Here is a 24,840-nt window from a genome sequence, read left to right on the forward strand (position 1 = left end):
GAGAGAAGGTAACCAAAAGATAAATACAATACAAAATGATATTTAATGTTCGCTAGATACTATTATCTTTTTTGTTTTTGCTGAACAAACAAGGGTCAAAGAGATTTTTGTCACTAAGCTGAGACTTTCCCCTCAACTAATCAGAATGGTTAAGTGATTAACGATATTAATGCTATTAGGATGTGGCCACTTTCCACCTTACATCATTTTGCAGACCACCAGTGGTATGAATCCCACTCTCTGAGCAATGTATCAATATATTTGGTCCAGGGATTGTGCAACTTTCTCTTTCACTGTCTGAATGTATCTGCTTTCTCTCTCATTAATTGGTTTCTGTTAAATCATTTACCAGTAGACACAATGGTTAGCAGTCAACCGTGTATAAGAGGCTGTGCTGGGTGCTCTTTGGAGGGGGTGGGTGCAAAGTCCCCACCCTAGTATTAAGACTAATAGTTACTCAAGTATTTACTATGTGCCAGGCTCTGTGCTAGATGCTTTCCATATATTTTCTTGTTTGGACTTCTCAATAACCCTTCATAGTAGGTATTATTAGTCCTGTATCCTATATACTTAGAGATATTAGTTTGCCTAAGATCACATGGCCAGGGCATGCTCTAGTTGGGATAGAAACCCAGGTCTATGCATCTCTGAAATGCCTGTTCTTAGTTTCTGTGCTAAATAGAATGTTTATAACGCAGCTGTAATATGATAAATTGTGATATTAAAGGGTTCATATATAATGCAACAGTTCCATTGTCATAGGGGCAATGTTTCAGCCCAAGTGTATGTTCAGAAATTGAGTCAGACTGGTAGAATCATTGCACTTTCACCACACAGGTTATACCTGCTTCGCTTATGTTTGGACACAGCCCTGTCTACATTATGTTGTTTTTTATTAAAACCAAATGGAAATGACTGGAAATGGTGCTTATCAAAGTCAACCAAAGTACAGTATGGTAGATTTACTACACAATAACTAAAAACACAGGCAGAAAATTCTGACTATGACTATGTTCTTCACTTGCTATGATAACTTGAATAGAAATATAATTATCCCTAATTACCTGTTCTAACATTCAACTATATGAAATGAATAATTACTTAGAATTTGATTTCTGCTAAATTCATAAATAGGACTTTCACCTCAACTCATTATTTTTGTAGGGGATAGGGCAAAAAGAGAAATTGACCAAAACTAAGTGGCCTAAGATACTCTATTAAAAAGAATTAGGAATGAGGAAAATATTGAAATCTTCATTGCCAACAGAAACTGTAGGCCCACTTTTATTTATTCCTTATACGCACAACACATAACCTCCACGTTGTTCTATTTCTGGGCATTTGGTGACCACTCAGAGTAACATGGGCCAGAGGTGTTGGTCAAATGAGAACATGAATGTAAGTAGGACCGAGCCTAAGCCTAGTACAAATAGCTGAAGTGCTGAGGGTGAAGCTTGGAAAAGCATGGGTGACAAGACTGTGTACATTTCATGAACAGCTCATTTTGGGAATCGCAGGCCTATGCAACTAATTCCAGTATGTGCGAGACAAGGCTGAGAGGGTCTTCATCCAATATACTATAATCAGGTATTTTATTGATGCTGAGTCTGTAACTTTTAAAAACAAAATTAGAAGTGGGCCAATAATAAAATTTGCATACCAACAAAGGAAAAGTGCCTGCCAAAGTTTTATATTTATTATTAGGTTTAAGCCTATTTAGGTAGTTCAAATCAAATACAAGAAAAGATATCATGTCATCATATCTACTAAACTTTTTTCACAGTTAAAATGAGGTAATCTGGCTTTACAGTGTTTTAGGCTGAATTAAGCACTTTAATCCAGGTTACCAGAAAGATGGAGAGAGATATATTTGAACAGTTATTTCCTAGGGGGAAAAAAAGCCATGTGAAATGCATATGAATAAGATTATTATGCCACAAAATACATTTCACAGTATCAAGCAGCATATATGTAAAATTTTCATTCTAACCTTAAAATTGGTATAATGTATTATTTTTTTACTTAGCAAACAGCATGCATTGTCATATAAAACAAGCATAAAGAAGAAAATATAATATCTAACAGAGCATTTATCAGATTCACATTATCATCTGAATTGACCAAGATTTATTTTCACTTTGACAATCTCTGTATCTTCTTATCAGTGAGGTTAAGTATTACAGTTGGCATATACACAATACAAATAATGCATACACGATCTGCATGTAATACTTATTACCATTAGGGTGGAAATTAGTAAGTATAATAGCAGTAAGGTACCACTGTTTCTAGAATATGTTCTAAGATTTATCATATTGATACGATAGATTTATGACTGAAGTGTTATTAGTGCTCTAACCTAATAACAAATGTAAAACTGCAAACGTACAAAGCTACGGAAGGCTTATTTGACTTTTCAAAATGCTGTGCTTCTCGTTGGGCTCAGTTTGTGAGCAAGCCCCAACTATTTGAATGAAGTACTGGCCCCAGGTCTGGGCTCCAATCAGGTAAAGTTCTATTGATGGGGTGCGAGTAGGGGTGCAGAATAATGCATCTGAGGAGAGTAAGGTGCGAAAACCACTGTGGTAAGAGTGCATTTGCACATCATTGAATGTATGTGCTTTTTATTGTTAAGTTTTGCCAGCATCCTGTGATTAACAGTAATCAGCAGCTGATCAAGGATGACCGGGAGACAAGAGGAGGCAGTGGTATATTCTATGACGGAGATGAGAGGGAAAGAGATGGAAAATGCCTCTAGACTATTGATGGGGGGTACTCAGTAGACTGTGGGATTGGATTCCCAGTGAAGAGAAGGAAAATATTTTATCCAAACTATGAGGCTTAGAAACGAGTTTGAAAAGTCCTAAGAACAAGTTTTGTTGGAGAAAAGACTAGAACACTATATCCACTGCAGGATAGAAAGAGTTATCTTAGAATACTTATAGTGTCTAAGACTGTGCCAACAACATCAATAGCATTTTGTACACTATTCCCCTGGTTTAGGGCCAATTCAGTGATGACAGTGCCATTAGTGTCACTATTTCTAGTAGGACTCTGGGGAAGCCAGAGGATAAGGGGACAGTGGAGCTCTCGGAGCAGTAAAGACCTGTTCACTATCATTTGGAATTAAGGGTAAAGTTTCCAGCTAATTCACTTATCACCCCATCAGTTCACTCCTGTGTGTCCCAAGGCAACATCTGAGTTGACACAGCTCTGGTAGCAGATAACAGGAAGCCGTCTGAGGTAGAGGGGCGAGATGTACAGGGAAGTTGGCGGAATTTAGGGGGACAGCCACGTTCTATGCCATACAAAATAAACTTCCTGTCAGTTTGGACGTTTTATGTTTTCAGTTTCTATTTATTTCCTTTTGGCATAACGTGACCATTTAGCATGTATTTGGGAAAGCTCACCTCCCTAGCTCAGATATTGCTTTCAGCCCTACTCATCTCATTTGACGGGTCACTAAAGGTGCCACTGGTGGACAAGTCTGTCGTCCTAAGCCACTCTCTTGATAAATGAGCCAAGTAGCATTTCTCTACACATCTCACACAAGGAAGACTACTGCCCCTGTACACGCTCTGCGCACAGGCATTTAACCTAATTGTTAGGGACCTGATGTTTTGGGGGAGCTAGTTGACTGTGGTTTGCAAAACAGCAGACAGCATTTTTATTCCAGATGAAAGAACCAAGGCAGATTTAGCCCAGGATCGCTTCTCTGCTCTGCAAGGGGAGGGGGGTCTCGTGGCTGTGCCCCCATCATTAGCCCGTTCCGTTTCCCAGAACCTAACAGCAAAAATCTGCAATTAGCCAATGAAAGCCATTACAAAAACTGCATCTGTGGCATGAACTAATTCTGTAAGATGGCCTAAATTTGTGTCGTGCTTTTGCTTCCTAGGAAGCAAAAGTTTCGTCTCAGGCTTAATCTCTTCTGTTTCTCCACCTTTAGTTTAGCACTAAGCCCCCTAGCTGGATTGTATGTAATAATAATGTCTCTGTGGGCAGCATTTCAGAAAAAATGAAAGTAGAAAATCCTGACCCACCACGAAATGCATTTAATTCCAGAATGCTCCACTACATTGTCTTCTTGAACAGAAAGATAAACTTTTTGATGCAAATATAAGGTCATGTTAGAAGAAGTAGGATTCTTAAGGGTGATCATTACCTGGGCTCAGATCTTGTGCTTTTGTTTGCGTTTATATAAAATCCTGGGTTTGGGCTGTGGCTTAACTGTTCTCAAGAATGCAGGGGTCTGCACTCAGCACTAAGGAAAATAATGACACTTAATTACTATAGAGTCTAATACAGCAAATACGTAATATTTTTGGCATAACCCTCTTAGATCTGCCATTAATTTAAAGTTTAATCTTCAATAATTTATCATTCCCTTCCATCAATTCCATCTTGACCTCTTTCTCCAATCCTAAGAATATCTTCTGTACCCATGAAACCACGGTGGTACCTCTAAAAGGCTCAAAGTTCAAGCCTTTAAACACTGCTCTACTCTAACTGCAACCTGTGACTGTCCCCTTTGCCACGAAGCCATGGAGGTGTGGCCATGTGGGAAGTGGTCCTGGGAGCCCAAGAAAAACTCAGTCTACATTTCAGAATGAACGTGGCCCCAAATCCCGTGAAACTAAAGTCCTCTTTTGCTCAACCAAGCAGCTTTTTCGCTGATCTTGAAGTTCATTCTGAGCAAATAGGATAGCCTTGTTTGATCCGAAAAATCCCAAGACCTTGTGAGAATAAATGATGTGATCAGGTCACAGTTTTTTATTGTTGGCAGTTGCAGAATGAGTCATAGACCTAAAGTGCCTTTTCCCTCGGTCCCATCACTGAGTCTCCTGCTTGGCCTGAGGTCAAGGAGCAGAATACACACATTCTTTACAATATATTAAGCAACTTGGTCTTGGGGCAGAAATTCTGCCAATTCAGGGGTGTTTACCAAGGGTGAGCTGTAAATAATCCTCCTCCTATCTTCCAGAACTCCTGTGCAGAATTTCAGAATGCAGGCCAGGCTGGCAACCCAAAGCAGCAGGGAGGAGTGAGCGCCTGCCCCCTCCACAAAGAGCAAGACTCCAGGCACGCGACCTTGGTATGGTTTTCTGTGCTTTTTCGTCATGAACGCCGAGGTGCACTTAAATGTTACAACCCAAGTGAAGTGCAACTATATATTTTAACACTAAAGGAGAAAATCAAGTAAACATTTCACTGAACAGTCAGCAGCCCTTGGGTGTCACTGGCATCCTGTGTAGATACCTGTGAACACACCTGGCCTCATAGCACCAAGCTCCTGGGCAAAGCTAAGGCTCAAATAAAACAGAGCAGAATAATTCTCCTCTTGCCTCCGTATCTCTTTGCCAAGTAACAAAGGGCTTAAAGAAGGGAAATGATGTAGTCCCTAGCAATTGACCAAGTATTAAAATCAAGACCAAAATGAAATAATGACAACACAAATAAAACCCTGAGGGTAGGCTAGGGAATTTCAAAGCTTGTCACTGCAGTTTAATATCAGAATCGAAGGAAAATTAAGAAAGTGAGGGCACTCACTTTCTCACTCCTTTCCAGAGAAGGCCCTAAAAAACTAACAATAAAATCCCAGAACCAACTCTGGAGAGGGATTCAAATGCAAGAGAAGGAACAGTTAAACCAGAGGCCTTTGCGTTGTGACCTCCTCGGCTGGGGCTTAAATTACTTTAAGCAATGTAAAGGCTGGAAGACCAAGTGTCGGGGGTGTGCATGTGCTCTTAGCAGCTCAGCTAGGACACCCCCACGGCAGGCAATATGCAAGATCCAGCCATGAGCATCAGAGAACAGGAGTGGGAAGCTGCTGGGAGGTGGTCCAACCATCTGTATAAATGCACACAGCCGTCCGGGATTCCGTGTTATCTTTCAGCCTTAAGGATCCAGAAGACGACACTTCCTTAGGGATTCTCAGAGAGTTCTGAGGAGCAATAAGTACACACACTCCCGTGGCCAGTGTTCTTTCTAGCACCTTCCTTTTCATCCCTCTTCTAGAGGGTTTTCCTCAAAAACCGAGAGCTCTTCATGACCCATTTCATCTTCTGTTCCAGTGCACGGCTTGGTAGTGGCTTCTCGGGTCTGGACCACATCCACACATGAACACCGTCCCCAGCATGATGGGGTGGGGTGGGGGGCAGGAAGTCTACAGCATCTATAGTAGAGTCAGAGGTCGCTCATGGTCCTGAGATGCGTGGTCCTGTGGAGGGGAAGAGGACCATGGCAGCATCTGGCCTGGGTAAGAAAAGTTCAGGAAGCTCCTTTGTGAGTGCTCTTGAGGTAAGAAGCACTGAAGATACTTAATCTATAAATAAATAAAAGAATAAATAAATAAATAAAACACAAGAGGGCTCTTTATAGATAAGCACCTCTTATCAATAATAATAAAAAAATCTCCTCTTGAGTTTCAAAGCCCTCCTTCAGTGGTGATTAGTAGGCTCAAAACAACCTGCAGAAAGTAGAACAATCAAGACACAAACTGGAAGTGTTCCAACACTGGGTATTTCTCACTGGATGACACATCATCATCCTAAATGTCCCCGAGGTAGTCTTGTTTTCAAGGAGTTACAGAACAGCTCCAAACCCACTTGTTTCTGATACCGAGGACACTATGCACGGTTTATCTAAAGAATGAAGATGACCAATTACCAGCACAAGCACTGCAAGACAGCTTGTGGCTGAAATACCTTGGTGATAAATACGTCTTGCTCTTGGGGAAGAAGTGGTGACATTTAACATGCCTAGAGAAAACTGGTGCTTGACCTTTCTCCCCTCAGAGCCCCAGGCTGGTGATAAAGCCACCCCACAGGGCAGTCCACACCTGCCATGAGCCATCCTTTGGATCAGGAATGCCCTTCTGCTTCAGCCTTCTCTCTGGCTCAAACACAACATCCCAGAAGACAACAGGGAACTGGGCCAATTAGGGGACACTCAATACCCCAATGGAACCTGGAAACCCCATTTCCATATTACATTCAACATCATATGCCATTGGGGAGATGCTGACCTTGATCACATGAAACATGCTTTCTTCCCTCGGACTTAAGTTTTTACAAAGTCTCATTTGGGAAAAACGCAATTAAAAGCCCTGTAATTTTATCCAAATGGCCCTGTGAGGAGGGGAAAAAAAAAATGTCCCCTCCTCTTACTCCCTTCACCATCACTGCCCAGGGGCCAACTTAACAAGAAACCCTTCAGAACTCTAGCCTGGATCAACAACTTCAATATTAAGTTAAATAACAAATTAAATCAGCATTTAGCCAAAGCTCTATCCTCCTGTAGGAGGTCATTCAATTCAATGACAGCCGTGGCAAAGTCCACCAGGTCCACGAAGTCAGACGTGATGATGTTGACACCCAGGGCTCCAGGCTTCTGAGTCTTCACCCAATCCAGGATGGCAGGAAGATTCCTACACAGGAGAGTGTTGGGGCAAGAGAGAACAGAGAGTAGCGTTTAGAAACCGGAAAGAAAACATTTCTGTTAATGTAACAAAAGCGCGTCAACAGAGGCATAAGCTCCACCCCCCCACCAAATTTGTCCCTTTAAGCTTAAATCTCTTTCAGGGACAGAGTGATGTCTAGTCCATTAGAGAACTGTACTTTTAGGGTTTCTGTGCTGGAAGAAGAAATTCTTCGCCTCAATCACCAAAGAGATACCATGTCAACAGGACCTTGAAAAACTAAGATCAAGAGCCTAATTATTGGTGGGTTCTTTAATTTTCTTGTACCACGAAATTTTTTTATCATGAAAATTTTCAAACATATCGCAACACTGAAAGAAATTTACAGTAAGCATATCCACCATCTAGATTCTACCACTAACATTTTACTATACTTGCTTACCATGTATCTGTCCATCAATCCAGCTTATATTTTTGACAAATTCCAACTGCAAACATCTATACACATTCCCCTCAATATCTCAGCATGCAGTTCTAGGGTTCAGTATTTGTTTTCAACCTCTTTCCCTTTTGACATAATGTTTATACCCAGTAAAATGCACAACTCTTAAGCGAACACTGGTTGAGTTTTGACAAATGTATATATATAACCCATACCCATCTCAAGGTATAGAACATTACCAGCACCCCAGAAGGTTCTGCATTCACCTTCCCCATCGATCCCTGCCCCCATTCTCCCAGAGGCAATAATTATACTGTTGTTGTTGTTGTTGTTTTTAAAAAAACACAGATTAAATTTGCCTGGTCTAGAATTACACATGAGCCATGCAATATGCGTTCTTGTGTGTGAGGCTCCTTCACTCAGCATTATGGTTTTGAAATTCATCCATGTTGTTGCATGCATCAGCAATTTGTTCTCTTTTTTAGTCACTGGATAGTATTCCATTGTATGAATATACTGTAATTTATCCATTTTCCTACTGATGGCTAAATGGACTGTTTCCAGTTTTTGGATATTATGAATAAAGCTGTTATGGTCATCCTTATACAAGTCTTTTTTGTGGACATTTATTTTCATTTCTTTTGGGTAAATACCAAAGAGTGAAGTTGTTTTATTATATGTTAGGTTTACATTTGGTTTTATAAGAAACTTCCAGATCTTTACCCAAAGAGGTCGTTCCATCGTACATTCCATGAACAAAGTACGTGAGTTCTGTTTGCTTCACATCCTCTCTTAAATTTGGTGCTATAAATCTTTTTAATTTTAGCTGTTCTAGTGGATGTGTAAAGTTATCTCACAGTGTTTTAGTTTGCATTCTTCTGATCACTAATGATGTTGGGCAGTTTGTCATGTACTTATTGGCCATTAGTGTATCTTCTTTGGGAAGCATCTGCTCAGTTCTTTTACCCATTCTCTCTTTTGCTCTTTTTCTTTTAATTGCTGAGTTGTAGATGTTATTTATATATTCTGGATACTAGCCTTTTGTCAGATATGCTTTTTGAATATTTTATCCCCACCTGTAGCTTGCCTATTAATTTTCTCAATGGCATATTGGTGAGCTGAATTCCTTAATTTTGATGGAGTCTAATTTATCTTTTTTTTCTTTTATGGTTTCTGTGACCTGTCTAAGAAACTTTTGCCTACTCCCAAGTCACAAGATACTTTCCTGTTTTATAATTTTAGCTTTTATGTTTAGATCTAAGATCCATCTCAAGTTAATTTTTATATATGCTTTATAATTTTAGCTTTTATGTTTAGATCTAAGATCCATCTCAAGTTAATTTTTATATATGCTTTATAATTTTAGCTTTTATGTTTGGATCTAAGATCCATCTCAAGCTAATTTTTATATATGCTTTATAATTTTAGCTTTTATGTTTAGATCTAAGAGCCATCTCAAGTTAATTTTTATATATGCTTTATAATTTTAGCTTTTATGTTTAGATCTAAGAGCCATCTCAAGTTAATTTTTATATATGGTGTGAAGCAGGGGCCAAGGTTCACTTTTGCCATATGGATATACAGTTATTCCAGCAGCATGTGTGGCTTGTTATTGGACCAATGCTTGCTCAGTTGTCTTACAAATGCAGTCTGTCAGTCTCACGTTATAATTTGAGGGCTTTCTATGTGAAAGCCAGAATGTTATCCAAAGAAGCTCACAATTCAGAGATGTAAACAAACGATGACAGTTTAATGTGATAGTTCCTATATTAGTAGTAAGTGTAAAATACCATGGGTGGTATAGAGGAGGGAGTAATGAAGTACTCAGTTTTTGCATCATGGTAACAATAGCTCACTAAATACTTGCGACATTGAGGATGCCATAAGGAAGACACAAACCAGGGCTTATGTTTTGGTTAAGAGACTGGAGTTGTTTTTTAGGAAGGATTTTCTCTGGGTAAAACTGAAAATAAGCTAAGTTTATTTCTTAATGGCCCCTTTCTCTTCTTTTGGTAACACTGTCCTTGGTTGTCATCTTCTCACCGCCTTGTTCTTTTGAAGCTGCCTTCCCTCCTCTGAGTGTACATTCAACTTCTCAGTCTCCCTCTAGGCAACCCTGTCAAGGCCTTGAAGCATTTTGTCCTTCTCCGCTTTCTTTTCCTTTTATCGTGACAACTGTAATCAGTCCTGGGTCTCTTCCCTCGCTCAGCAGACTCTACGATCAGCCATGGGCTAAAACACATCTCACAAATTGATTTGCATTTTTATATTCATAGCTGATTATGACTTAATAAGCCAATATCACAGGGGTACTTCCATTTCTAACCTATTCAGTTTCATAACCTATTCAGTTTCTCTGTGCCTCAGTCTCTCCCCCTGTAAAATGGGGATAATAATAAAACTTCATATAGATTTGGGGGAATTAAATAAAGTAATACGTGTTAAGTGCTTAGAAGAGGGCCTGGGATATAATAAGTACTCTGTAAGTGCTGAGGACCAGAGAAGGAGTCATAAATGGTAGAGGTTTGGGGGTGGGGGTAAGAAAACTTCCTAAAGTGGTCACATCCTGCTGCTTAGGTGACAAAATGTGTCCTGAGAGGGAAGGGTCACAAATGCAGTCATCCCTTGGAGACAGAGACCTGGAACACAGAGTGGCCCACACGAAGGCCACAGCAGCCCTGAGCCTGATGCATTTAAGCCTTCTTTTAAAAAAATCCGCTTGTCCGTGTTTAAGTATGAAATTCTGGCACCACCTTCTGGTCATCACAGGGAAATGAGAATTAAAGGTTTGGTCAAGGCACCTCCAGCCGACTCCAGCCAGAGCCAGCCCGTGGAGGATCCCTGGAGGCCTGGAGGCAGAGGAGAGGGAAAGGCGAGCACCTGTGGTCTCCTCTCCGTGACAAAGAGCTCTGTGTCAGCTTCGGGTTCTCATGTCAGCCTTCCCCAGGGCAAGGATCAAATAACCAGCATTGCGCACAAGGATCAAATAACCAGGAAATGCAGAACCCACTGTGAGCAGGAGCTGCTCTATTCTCTTAACTCTTGGCCTTTACCAAGACCTCTTTACCAAGATTTCTTTACCAAGAGATCAGTGCAGACGGCTGAGTCAGATACTGTTGTTGGGCCGTGAGGCACCGAATCCCAAGGGCTGCAGAGTAGCAGCTCAGAAAATTCCCCCTGGCTTAGAGGCTCACTGAGAGCAGGGCTGGTCCAGTGCGGGGACAGGCGTGGCATGCCTGTCTTGTGCCAGGCACTGTGGGAGACGCTTCCCTGTCAAGACTCCACAATCTTGTGCGGTTTTATTAACCCCACTTACCTGGTAAGAAAAACCACAGCTCAGAGACCTCAGGAAATTTGTCAAAGGCGGTCTGTTTTTAAGGCACTGTGTTAGTTTTCTAGGGCTGCTGTAAGAAAACGCCACAGACTGGGTGGCTTAAACAACATCAGTTTATTTCCTCACAGCTCTAGAGGCTGGAAGTCCAAGATCAAGGTGTCAGCAGGTTTGATTTCTCCTGAGGCCTCTCTCCTTGGCCTGCACATGGCCACCTTCTCCCTGTGTCCTCACAGGGTCTGCTCTCTGTGCACACCCATCCCCAGTGTCTCTGTGTGTCCTAATTTCCTCCTCTTATAAGGACGCCAGTCAGACTGGATTAGGGCCCACCCGAATGGCCTCATTTTAACTTAACCAGCTCTTTAAAGGCCCTATCTCCTGATACAGCCATGTTCTGAGGTACTGGAGATCAGGCCTTCAACACATGAAATTCCAGGGAACACAAGTCAGTCCATAACAGGAACCAAGTCAGCCTTCAATCTTGGGCCTCTGGTTTCAGTCTGCGTCCCCTTCTGCGGTCCCATGCTGCTGTGCCCTCAGGCTTAGGCAAAACTTGCTTTCATTTGATTTCAGTGGGAGTGCAAGGTTTCTAAGAATCTAGGGAAAACTACCTTAGAAATTCAGTCAGAATGGCTATGTTTTACCCCTGCACCACAGCAGGTAGGCGCATGAAGCCCACACAGGGGACACCCCCTGTGCCCCAAGCTCTGGGCCCTTGGGACCTCACCTACACAAGGTCACTCCTTCAAGAATGGGGAGGTAGTTGGCACAGAGAGTCAGGCAAAAGAGGAGACAGAGAAATATGTTCCAAACGAAAGACCAAGACAAAACCTCACAAGAACATCTTAATGAAATGGAGATAAGAATGGATATATTTTTCATGGCTTCAAGCAAACAAAATCTCAAGTCCGAAGTTGACCTAAGAGTTAGCGGGAAGTGGGGGTTAACTGCCTGCTGAGAAAACCACCACTGCATTTATAGGAAAATATACCTTGTCTTTTCCTCTCGGTTAAGCTGATAACTGGTGCCCAGGACCAGTTTGACAGCACCCCGTGTGCCTTACGACAGACCTTCTGGGCGTTGGCTCTCAGGGGAAGGCCCGTGACAACTGCTCCTTCCATATGCCTGAGAAATGAAATATTTCCTGCCATATCAATAAACAAAGGATGTCACAGTCATCAATGACTATACCCCTCAAACGTGAGCCGAGGAAACTCAGGGCTGGAAAGAATACCTGCCATCTAGCGGCCGTCAGACTGCAGCCACTCCCTGCGGTAACTCAGGATGCGTCAGGATACTGGCCCCAGAGAGCTGAGGTGCACATCAAGGGAATGATTTCAGTGAGCCAAGACTCTTGCTTCTTCCCGTACGTAGAAAAGCGCTAAATTCCTTAACTTGAGACATCTGGTTTTCTTTAATTAGCAATAATCTTCTGACGTTCCCGACTACCTGCCCTTTGTTGCAAAAGTCCTGTGTATCCTGGCTTCCTCCCCTCGCCTCCTCGGAGCGGCTTCTCAGAGTTACCTGAAACACTTTCTCCCGGGCTGCAGTCCTCATTCTGCCCCCCAAAAAACTTAACTCGCAGCTCTCACGTTGTGCATATATATATTTTTAAATCAACACGCTTGTTCAATAGCCCAGGGGAAATGACAGCCACATGTCGTGCTGGTGTTTGGGAGCAAACTTGACCAAAGCAGCTGATGTGGAGGCCTAGGAATCCTAATGCATCTCTGTAATATTCTTGTGACCAGCAGGCGGCGAGATGCCCCAGTATCCTTCCAATCTCCCAGATGTGTGCTTGCTGCCAGCAGGTTAAGGCTCTGGCGTGCTAGGATGCTGGGGTTTTGGGCGCGTGCGCCATCATTACCTCTCAGTGGAAGAGCCTTGGGTTTCATCTGCAGCCAGATTAAAGATGCAGGAACTCACGAGTATGAAAAGCATTGTGACTTTGTGGGTTCAGAATTGTAGCCAGTAAGAGCTGACCAGATTCAGGTACTAGTGAGACAATTACAGACCAGTGGAGCAGAAAGGAACAGGGCACTGAAATGTGCTACATACAAGTCAGTGCTTGGATGCTGAAAGGGGCAATGGTCCAACAATCAGAAGTCCACGGATGGGATGTAATACTGACTCTTACCAGCAGTGGGGGTCTGGGTCACTTAACCTCATTGGGCCCATCTGAAGTGGGAACAATAACATGCTTTAGACAACGTGCCCTCCTGGAGGCTGGCTTAATTTAAGAACCTAATGAAATCATCTGCGAGAGGGTGCTCTATATTCAGAATACACTATACAGATATAACACATCCTTATTTTTAAAGACTTCCTCTCCCTTACAAGTACAGCTCTCTGCACAGACTTTATTATAGTGATTTTCACAGTGTTACATAGAAATTTACATGTTTATTTTTCCCGATAGAATGTACGTCTATGGGGGCAGTGACTAGATTATTCATCTTGTGTCTTTGGACCCAGCTCCTATTTGTCGCTGAATTAATAAACAAATAAATAATGTTAATCTACAAATTTACCAAAGGCATGAGGAAATGGTATGGATATATGAGCATATACTATAAAAAAGAAAGTTCATGATTCTGGTCTTGGTTTATGAAACTCTCTTTCCCAAGTTAAGCACAGGTAATTCAGTGAAGACTTAGTAGAGCTACACAGAAAGAGGTTTCTGGTTCTGTTCATGGCCAGCACAACCAAGAGCTCCCAGTTCGTTATCCAAACTCCTGCCAGGTGAACTCCTGTTATCGGAAGTCATGCTATCCAAACTATCCAAATAGACAGGGACACGTTGTTTGATGAATCTTTCATTATCTGAACTGTGGTGCTCAGCACCTGGAACTCAGGAACCAAGGCGATTCTTGTAAATATCCCTTGTTATCCAAACATACTGGTTTCCTCAGCTTGGATTGCGAGGGATGCCCTATTAGCCAAATGTATTTATAACATTCCCTTTATACATAGGCATAGGCATACACACCTACACGTACATATACACAAGCCATCCTTTTTCTTGACAACACCTATCATTTATTGGTGTCCAGGATAAAGAACATCATCTAACACAACGTTTCTGGAGCTTCTCCTGCCTAATTGTACAGTCAGGATCAGTTCTGCTCCGAGGAAGTATCTGAAGCTATGGCATGGTAGGTGGCATCCTGAGCTGCTTCTTAGGACTCACTGTCACTAAGGAAAGGAGAAAGGACACCCTAAATCCTGGGAGGGTCATCTCTGAATCTCTACTGCCTGGCACAGCAGTCTCATTTAATGCTTCTTAAGAGAGTGAGTGCTTGGGCCAGCTTCGAGGGCAGGGGCAGGAACATGATGGCACCTCCAGCCAGACGTGAACGGACTGGTGGTGCCTGAAAGTGCTTTGCCTCCATACTGAAATTTAGAGGGTATTTATGCTATAATATGTACATTTTAACAGAGTGTTTAGAGGTCCTTTGGCCACGCTTAATGCAAGCCACCTCAAGTACACAACTTTTTCAAATATAAGGTTTTTTGGGTTTTGTTTTGTTATTTTAAATCTTCAAAGTATATGGTTTTACTGCTGTTTGCTGTTTATTCAGAAGAGAATCAAGATAAAAACATTTTTTTTAACCCTCACTCTTGAAAAGGAAGCAAATTCTTACCTATGGACCAGCGTGTTCTTGAGGCCGCCAACCAGGCCCCGGGCGATGGTCTTCACTCTGGGCGTGAGGATCGCTTGCGACACGTGGAAGGATCCGTGGGGAGAGCGCTCGCTCAGCGTGGTCTCCAGGAAGAGTATGAGCTTGTGCACACTTGTGGTATTTGCCCAGGGCGCTGGGATCTTCTTTCCAGGCCATAGGAAGGGGTACTGCTTGTAGAAGGGACAGTGATAGAAGATGAGAACCTGAAACGTTCAGAACAAATAAAGGAGGGCAATTCATGAACAAGCTGAGTGTTAACTCCTCGGCTTTACACTGATTGATTGCTAGGAGGAAAGGTGCACAAATACAAACATACGTGGAACTTCAAAAATTGTTATACACATATTTTTTTAGAAAGATTAATACACAAAGATTTAAGCACTTGCTATACGCCTGACTTGAAGGTTTTTAACGTTTTGGGGGTCATGAACACCTTTGGAAGTATGGTAAACTCCTGAACCCCTTCTCAGATTGTTTTAAATGAATGTCTAAAATAAAATAGATAGGATTACAAAGAAAATCAATGAGATGGAAATATAGCTATCAACATAATAATTAAATTTGTAATAAATTAATGTATGTGCTTCATAATAAACACATTAAATAAAAATATTTTGTTTGAAGTCTAATAAGTTCCATAATTTTGAGTAAATGATGACTAGACACAATATTTCGAGATATCTGCACTAAACGAATATCTGTGGTTTCTGTGGGGACAAAGTCACAGGGAGTGCCAACACTGCCAGCACTGCCGTGGGTGACTGCTCACGCTCATAATCAGTGGTTATACCGATATTCAGTCAGAGGTTAAAAGTCAACATGTAGTGCTTTTCCCATCCAAATTCACAGACTTCTTAAATTCTACCCTAACCCACTCCCCTTGGGAATCTCTGGACCCCAGGTGGAGAACCTCAGCGGTTAGTCCCGTCTATAAGTTATGACTCCTATGCTCACGAAATTGACCCTTAGCTCTTGGGTTGAGATCAATACACTGAACTGAATTTGGGAGGATGTAGGTTTTCAGTTGTGCGTCCTGACTCTGAATGAAACTGCCCTTCCCGGGAGAGGGAGGGAGTGAGCTATGTGAGGCAGGGAAGACTTCAAGTACCAGATGGGTCTCCAGTGGGACCTCTCAGGATGGTGGTGATTTTGCAAATAATTAGCAAGCCACATCCACGGCATTAATTAGTTTCTGAAGGCAGCAGAGAGACAGGGCGTTGCTATTTCGATTGTCCCAATTCAGAGCTCTGATGCTTAGGTTTCCAGAAGTACTATGTTTTTTCTTCTCCCGGGTACCAGCGATTCTTCCCTGGAGGAATGTCCATTGTGTGTATTTACACTCCCTGGACCGCAATCCTCGAATAGCTGGCCTGACAGCATAATTCTCCTGGCACCCAAGGGCAAGAGCTCTGAATGTGTGTCTTGTTTCCGGGGTGCATTTAGCCTAACTCCTCCTAAAGGCCTAGAGCTAGGGAACACCAGCCTCAAAGCACTGAACAGGCTGGTTGTTCTTGTTGCTTTTAATGGCTTTGAGTAATAATGTCTGACTGCCTGCTAATGACGTTGGTGGTAAACACATGGGTTAATGAGGTTAATCAGAGGCTCATCATAAGCAGATTGCCTGGGAGATTGGGGAAGATTTCCCGCTGGCGTTGTAACTGGCTAGTTTGGAAGGCTGGGGTCTCCAGCATCTGTAAGTGTGAAAAGCTGGGCTGTGAGATGTGGGAGAGGCGGGAGGCTGTGTGATCCTTCGACAGGGCCTGTCAGACCATTTCCCATGCTGCCTGGCCCCTGGGCAGAGGGTCAGGGGATGAAAGGAAAGCGCTGTTCTTCACTCCGTCTTGGAGAACGAGCAAAAAGGACACATTCTACAAAAGGGGCTTTATGGCTTTCCTCAAGAGCCTTCTCAAGTAATCTGATCCTAAAGGTTACAGGGGGAATTTCTGTTTACAGTAGGAGCTTGGCCTAGAAAACCAGCCCTCATTCTACAGAATTCTGGGGGGGGCAGTAAGTCTTGCCCAGGGCCTGTGTTTTGCATCTGACTCCCAACCTCGCTCTGCTGTATTTTCTGTCTGAGATATTCTTCCCTCCAGCTCAGCAATTCATATGCAGGTTTTCTCTCGAGACTCAGATTTAAAATCTCATTTCCTTTAAGAATTATTCTTTAATTGACCTCTTCTTATTTTGATCATTCTTTTACAGGGGCCCCTGGGATGCAGATTTATACTACGTACTATTTTTCAATTGATGGATGACAAAACCCTTTTTTTCATACAGTACATTTGAGGCAGTTTTGCCTTGTAATTGTATATATCAGTTGTCTTATATTTTACTAGTGGCACATATTCTTACCTTCTCATTAAGATTCTAAATACTGCCAAGTTGTAGATGAAATCTTCAAATTCACTGTACCCTCAAAACTCATAACCACTAATATACCAATACATACCTGTGAGCTGTGATATAACTGCATATTGAGTAAATGAAATGTGACTGAATGATAGTACACTTCTTTCTATTAAACTGTAGTAATAAAATACTCTGGGGGTTACACGCAAGGCAGCTCATTACATAATGAATATTTAAAGTTTAACCACCAGTATGGCACTGCCCCAGCAGGGGGCAGATGATTGAGGGCTCTGTTGGAGATCTCTTTAGCTTTTAAGAAGAGGTATAGCAGGGAAACCTCTGGGAAAGGAAGGGGAACAGGGAAATCCTGGAATTCAAATTGATGACACGCTCCCTTTTTCTGACACATCATCACAGTCTCTTTCATAATTTTAGGGGTATTGGTTGTTGAATGACACAGATTAGCCTTTACTGTTCTGCTAGAAATTCACTGTCCACGTGATTCATTATTCCTGAAATTATCTGTTTCTCTTGCAAATTTCTAAATGATTTAGTATGCAATGTGGCAGCCCATCCAGAATACAATCTGTGCACAAAATTATAAAACTATCACAGATACCTGTTTATAAATTTAGCTGGACTCAAATTTAACCTTACCTGAATCCTCGTATTCAAAAGCCCTCTCACGATCTTCCCTGTCTCCCATTCTGCTAACCCTCTGAGACCTTCTGATAATAAGGGCTCTTGAATAAGGAGAAAGTGTTTTTATTAGCATCGTCTATGACACTAGTTGTGAAAATCACCAAGATGTGTGAACAGCCCTGGGAGAGCATTGAAGGCTGTGGGAACTCCGTAGAGCCCAACAGCCTGTGACTGAGTCCTGGCCCTTGTCGCTCACTGACAATGTTCTCTTGGGCAAGGTGCTTAATTGCTCCCTGCCTCAGTTTTCTCATCTGTAAAATGAGGATAATAATGACAACTTATGTCATAGTGTTGTTGAGAGGATTAAATGAGTTCATCCCTGTACTCAGTACATTGTAAAGGCTCAATAAATGTTGTGTTCTTCCTCTTGTTACCAGTATTATTTAGCATTGTAAGAGAGAGATTCCACTGGGGAAAAATCTCTCCAAATTTGACCTGTGAGTCTGAATAGATATAAACTTAGGTTTAGGGGAGAGGTGTGATAAATATTTGGCAAAATATCACTTACAAAAGTTTTAGTGATGAAAAATAGCTTAGATAAAACTTAACAGATACTAAGAGTTAACTCATGAGTCTTCATAGATTCAAAGACCTTTAGCACTTTCACGGGTGTGCAAAACAACCTGGTGTTTCCCATTACTCAGGCCGAGCCTGGGAGTCATCCTGGAATCCTCACATCCCAACAGTTAGGAAACCCTATTAGGTCTAACTGCTGGTGGATTCCAAATCTGACCACTTCCCACTAGTCTCCTCACTGGTTTCCGTACTTCCCTTCTGTCTTTCCAGGGCTCTTCCTAGTAACCAGAGCGATACCATCAAAACTTAAGTCAGGCCACAACACCCTGTGCTCAGAACCCTCCCAGAACCTTCCTCACTCAGAGTAAAAGCCAAGTCCTTTCAGTGCCTTCAAGGGCCCCCTGATCAACCATGATCTCTCTGACCTCCTCCACTGCTCTGCTCTCCAGTCCCGTGGCCCCTGCTTTTCCTCAACCATGTCAGGGACCCTCCTGCTTTGGGGCTCTGCTCTGACTGGTTCCTCTGCTGGGAAAGCTCTTCCCCCAATAGATTCACTCCCTCAAATGTCATCTTTTCAATGAGGGCTACCCTGATCAACACATTTAGAACTGTGACCAACCCTCCAGCCCATAGATCCCTGGTTCCCCCTTACTGTGCTTGGCTTTCTTTTTCCATTGCTCTTATTACTTTCTAACATTCTCTATAATGTATTTATCATGTTTATTATCTATGATCTATCTCCCTCCACCTGAATGAAATCTCCATTAGGGCAAGGATCTTTGTTTTATTTACTGATTTATCCCAAGTGCTTAGAATGGAGCTCGGCACATACTTAGTGTTCACCATACATTTGCAAATGAATAATCTTTAATTGCTTTCTAATTAAAAGCTCTTCCCTCAGTTCAAAAATCACTGCCTCTTTAAGATGCTTTGGTTAATGCATCTATGAGTAAGGGAGCAACTGTGAATGAATGAAAGGTACTTTTTTTCTTTTTCTTTTTTAAAGAGAGTCTAAATTGGAGCCTGACCATTCCTGAAGCTCTCCTCTCTCACTCTCCACCATCCTCTGGGACCAGAACAGAATACATCTGAGGCCCGCGCTCCTTTTCCTGAGTCTGTCCTTCATGGGTCTGGGTTTGGGGCTCTTCTCAACTTAGGGATGCTCCTGCAGCCTTGATCCCTTCGTGGGTTCCTCCTTCCTTAACTGCCTTCCCCGCTGACCCAAACTCTGTGGAGACGGCCTTTCAAAATGTTAACTAACACCTCTGAGATGAATCACTTCACGTGCCTTTGTCAGCTAATGCTATCAAACAATATTTGGCAGGGATTATCTGATATTGAGTTGAAGACAGGATAGGACAGATGATCCCTAAGGGGAACTAGGAGCGTGAAAACAGATAACAATGGGAGACAGAAAAATGGTAATGGCCAGCTGGTCCTATTTCACAACTCTGCCTTGGGCGGGTTCTGGCCAGGCCATTGCCAAACAAGTTAATCCCAGTTCAACTGTGCCCAGGGGAGCCCTTGGTGCCGTCCTAGAGCCCAGGAACTGGTGTGCAGATCTTTATTATCCCAAACAATCTATGCCTTCTGGCCCAAGAGCCCTGGAGTGAGCTGCCTTAGAGCTGGTGACACAGAAAAAGCAGAAAGAGTTCCGTTGTGGCCCTTGGAAGCTAATCTCTGTTCCCTCCTACCTGGCACTTCTTTTCCCACAGCGTCTGCAGCGTCATACTCTCCACACTGCAGGCTGAGCACAGCTTGCTCCCAAAGGCCTCCTGGATCCGGAGAATCAGGCGTTTGTGATGGGCCTCGTCCATGGCATAGAAGTGGTTGAAATCCAGGAAGACAATCTCTTGGGGGTGCTGTGTGAGGAACGAGTCAATCTCCATCAGCCCATCCCAGACCCTGATGCCAAAAAGCCCGTGAATGAAGTAGATTTCCTGGTCGACATCCCCTGGCTTGGAAGACACACGCAGGTCGAAGTAGCGGATCCCAGCGTCCAGCTGTTCTCGGAATGTCAGGTTCTGAGTCACAGACCATTTCTTCATGAGCTTCTTTACCAAGGAGATCCTGGCGAGGCGTTTGATAGCTGGGGTTTGGTCAGGCCCCACTGGGGACTTTTCGTCTACCCAGTAACTGAATGAATCATGGGAGCCTATACGAAGCAATAAATGTGAGGACAGCAGTTGAGACTGGAGCTGGGACAGATAATCCAATTGATAAGAAAACAACAACAAAAATTTAGAACCAAGCACACACGCAGAATATTGTGAACAAACACTTGCAAAAATTTTCAAGCTTGCTAGGGATGAAATAAACACAAATAAGAGTAACATAGTCTTGGGCTTCCCTGGTGGCGCAGTGGTTAAGAACCCGCCTGCTAATGCAGGGGACGCGGGTTCGAGCCCTGGTCCGGGAAGATCCCACATGCTGCGGAGCAACTAAGCCCGCGAGCCACAACTACTGAGCCCGCGTGCTACAACTACTGAAGCCCACACACCTAGGCCCGTGCTCCACAACAAGAGAAGCCACCACAATGAGAAGCCTGCACACCGCAACGAAGAGTAGCCCCCACTCGCCGCAACTAGAGAAAGCCTGTGTGCAGCAACAAAGACCCAACGCAGCCAAAAATAAATAAATAAATAAATTTATAAAAAAAAAAAAAAAAAGAGTAACATAGTCTTATTAGCAGCTTGTTAAGCCTGGGGTAAAACTATAATTTCATACATTGCTGGTATAAGGTATTGATTAATTAATAACTACCCTTTTGTAAAGCTATTTAGAAATATGTTTGGAAAGAGGAGCTTTAAAATATTCTAAAATTTAAAATTTGATCTAGTAATTTCATTTCAGAAAATTCATTTTCAATAGGAAATCTATTCTGAAGAACTAAACTAATGTTTGGGAAAACAAAGATGTTTGCTGAAGAATAGTCCTAATAGAGACAAACTAGAGGTTGCTTAAGTGTCCCTCATAGAAGAATGCTTAATGGTGGCACAGCTGCTTTGAATAAGCAGCATTGCAGGCATTGAAAGAAAAGATAGGAAAACTCTGTGTCTGTCTCACTAATGCTGGGACAGGCATTTAAATTCTAGGAAAGGCAGAATTTTTTTTTTTTTAAACTGCCTTCTTCTTACACTTTTGTATATACTATTTTCCTATTGTAAAAATGAGTCAGTAGGAAGGATTTCTTGACAGATCAGATAAACATCCTGAAGAGCTCAGCATAGGTTAGTTATACGTCCCTCTTTTTGAATAAGCCAAATCTGCTATTAAATGATCAAATAAGCCAAATCTGCTATTAAATGATCAAATGCATGTTGTGTTTCTCTTCCTTAAAGAGGGTAGGGATCCTCCTAGACACTGAGATGATCTTATTGTTATAAAGTCTAAGTGAGCACGAGAGACACATTTCTAACTATAGTGAGAAAATATTGCAGTAGTAACTTAAGTAAAAATTATCTTTAACAAATATCTTTTGTTTTGTCATTGGTTTCTATCTGGTGTCAACCATTATTATTTGGTTGGCTTGGTGACTGGCCCTGACCCTGGGGGGCTCCACGCAGGCGGCTGCACTTTGCAAGCAAAATCTAGGAGGAAAGTGTCATGTTCTGACACTACCAACCTTGTTCTTAATCACTACCCCCACACCAGAATCAAAATTCTTATATTCATATAGAATACTCTTGACTGTCACCAGTTACCCTTTTTACTAAATTGCAGAGTAGGCATTTCATACATAATACAGGATTTTACACAACTCTACTGTTTCATGTTTTATTACTTCCATTTTCTTGAAAATAAATCATTCTGGGAATGGCTTTACTGTTCTATCTTCTCAGAAATAAAGCAAAAAAAAAAAAAGGTGGCAAGTGATGCTTTATTTTTATGCAGTCTCTAGAACATGGAGGGTATTCAGTAACTATTAAGAAAAAGCATAGTTATCAATCCTTAGGCAAAATGAATTTTGCAAGCAAGAGAATTACTAGCATATTTAAGGTAAAAAAAAAAAATTGCCGTTACTAATAGATATGTGGGGCAAGTCCCCCTGGAGCTTCCATACTGGTTGTCTCTGCTAATGAGACTCACTGGATACTTGCCGAATGTTCTGCTTCCTTGGGCTGCACAGAAATAGGAGATCTTCATACCTCCTCATCAAGAGATTTATTACGAATACATTATGCATAGATGGAGAACAGCCAGTTCTCTCTTCTTTTTAGATTTTATCAGCAGCCCAGCTGTCCGGGATTGAGTGTGTAATATAGTGTGAGTTTCGCATTGTACTTAATTCTTCCTTGGGTATCAGGGAATAGGCATTATCCAAGCATGGAGGAGAGCAAATCCTCTCTGGTATTCTCTTGTTGGTGCTGAGTCCAGTTTCATGTCCAGAGGGAGATGTGCTAACAACCTCTGAGGCTTTTCTCTGTGTCTGAGGATTCTGCGGCACTGTGACGGCGATGGGGCCCCAGGGACCACTTCTGAATACACAGCGACACACAGGGTACCCAGCCCATCCCACGGAAGAGGGAGGGTGTGCACGTTCCCTGGGAACCGGGAGTCTCTCTTTCTCTCTTTGCTCCCTTTTCCATTCTGGGTGCCCAGCACTGCCCACTCCCGTCCCCTTGATAGGAAGGGACAGGACAAGGGAACAGGCTGTTTGTTGACTGGTTTACAGCAGGTGTCCTACCGAGGCCTCCAGCAGTCAAAGCCAGCACTCACTCGTTAACCACTATCAATATTTTTGCCTTTCTACTTACTTTTTTCCAGGAAGTGTTTGGCCTCACTCACATGGAGTGAGAGAATAACATTCAGGTACTTAAGTGCATTTAACTATTTCTTTTTTGAAAAACCGGATAAAAATGCCCCAACCCTCACCAGAATATTTACAAGTTATACAAAGTGCAAATAATACTTATAAAAAGAAAATCCTAATATTTTGCACTCCAGATTTATTATCAAAGTTTCCTCTTCTCCCTACACCTGAAAGAAGTTATTTCACTCTTTAAAGATTGTCTTTAGGGCTACTTCTCCCCCTCTGCCCTGGGATGTATGGGTTAAATTCACACATTTCCCCCAGAAGGGGTGGAAAACCCCCTGTTCCATTGGTCCTTGCCTTGTTCTCGAAGAGAACTGCTGTGTGGCGTTGGTAGGGATCTCTGCTCCGTGAGTTCTGGCTTGTTTTATGATAAGGTTAGAAAATAGTTTAGAGCCTCACCCTGCTGTGATTTCTGCCACGGGAAGTGTTTTTGCTGCTACTACCTGGCAGCACCTGTGCATCTTCACTCATCCTCTCCGTGGCTCTTTTATCACTGTCTAAAATAGATTTAAGTGGTCCTCTTTATCTTAAGAACAAAACAAAGCACTTTTCATTACCCGCCTTACCCCTTCAAGTGACTATCTTCTCTTTCCTCCCAGCTGTTGAATTCTTGAAAAAGAGGCCAGTCGTGTGGCCTTCGTCTCCCCCGATCTACTCCCTCCTTCCAGTCGGAGGCCGCCTCCTATCCTTCTATTGCTACTTTTGATCCTTATAACCTTGGAATCAACAGCTCCAAGTGGCTTTATTCTTCTTAGCTTCTCTGAGGGTCTGCTAGGTCAGCTCTTTTCTGGAACCTTCCATTCCCTTGTGATCCACGATGCACACTTTTGGGTGTTCCTATCCTGTTACCTCTCTCCTTTGGCCTCCTTTGCTGGCTCCTCTCCCTCCTTCTTGTCCCCCAGTTTAAACGTTTTCCAGGGGTCTTTATTCCTTCCTTCTCCCACCCTCAGAGATTTCATCCACTTCCCAAGTTTTCCCCACAGCACCATTATGCAGACGACACCAAAAGTTTCATTTCTAGCTCAGACTCTTCTAAGTTCCAAATTTATGTTTCCGACTTCTCCTGTGGGCTTTCATCCACGCCTGCCTGCTGACGCAACAAATTACAGATTTTCAAAGTACTCATGCTGTCCCTCTCACCCCTACAAAGTGCTTCTCTTGAAGTTCTGCTCAGTTACTCAGACTTGAAACCTCGGATTCTAATTAAATTCTTCCCTCTCCCTCACCCCCTTCATCCAACCAGGTACCAAATCTTTGCATTTGACTTTTACAACAGACATCAAACATGTCTCTTCCTTTAACCTTCACCTGCCACTCTCCTCATTAGCAGTCCTTTAATCAGGACCAAAAGAACCCTAACTTGTCCTTTCAGTCCAGCCTCCCTCCAATTTGTTCATATTCGAAAGTCAATCATCTCAAGATACAGATCAGGTTCAAACTCTGGACACTGGGGTTTAGGACTCTCCTCAATACTGCTCCAATGTATTATTTCAGTCTCATCTCTCACCAGGCCCCTTCCTGGACTCTACGCACTTACTTTTGCTGACAGCTTCCATAAAATATTCTCTTACCCCAACTCTGTCT

General features: G+C 42.5%; 1 protein-coding gene across 1 annotated transcript in view; it reads right to left on the reverse strand.

The window, feature by feature from the left end:
- Window positions 1-1,710: 1,710 nt before the first annotated feature.
- Window positions 1,711-24,840, reverse strand: part of PLCXD2 (phosphatidylinositol specific phospholipase C X domain containing 2) — a 49,709-nt gene continuing 26,579 nt past the window's right edge. Inside the window, exons 2-4 of the mRNA XM_036849518.1 lie at window positions 20,135-20,595; window positions 14,835-15,076; window positions 1,711-7,426 (exon numbers count right to left, since the gene is read on the reverse strand). Of these exons, the coding sequence (XP_036705413.1) occupies window positions 7,267-7,426; window positions 14,835-15,076; window positions 20,135-20,595 (863 nt within the window). The 3' untranslated portion in view covers window positions 1,711-7,266. The remainder of the gene's footprint in view (window positions 7,427-14,834; window positions 15,077-20,134; window positions 20,596-24,840) is intronic.

This window comes from Balaenoptera musculus, chromosome 4 (genome assembly GCF_009873245.2).
Source record: "Balaenoptera musculus isolate JJ_BM4_2016_0621 chromosome 4, mBalMus1.pri.v3, whole genome shotgun sequence".
NCBI lineage: Eukaryota > Metazoa > Chordata > Mammalia > Artiodactyla > Balaenopteridae > Balaenoptera > Balaenoptera musculus.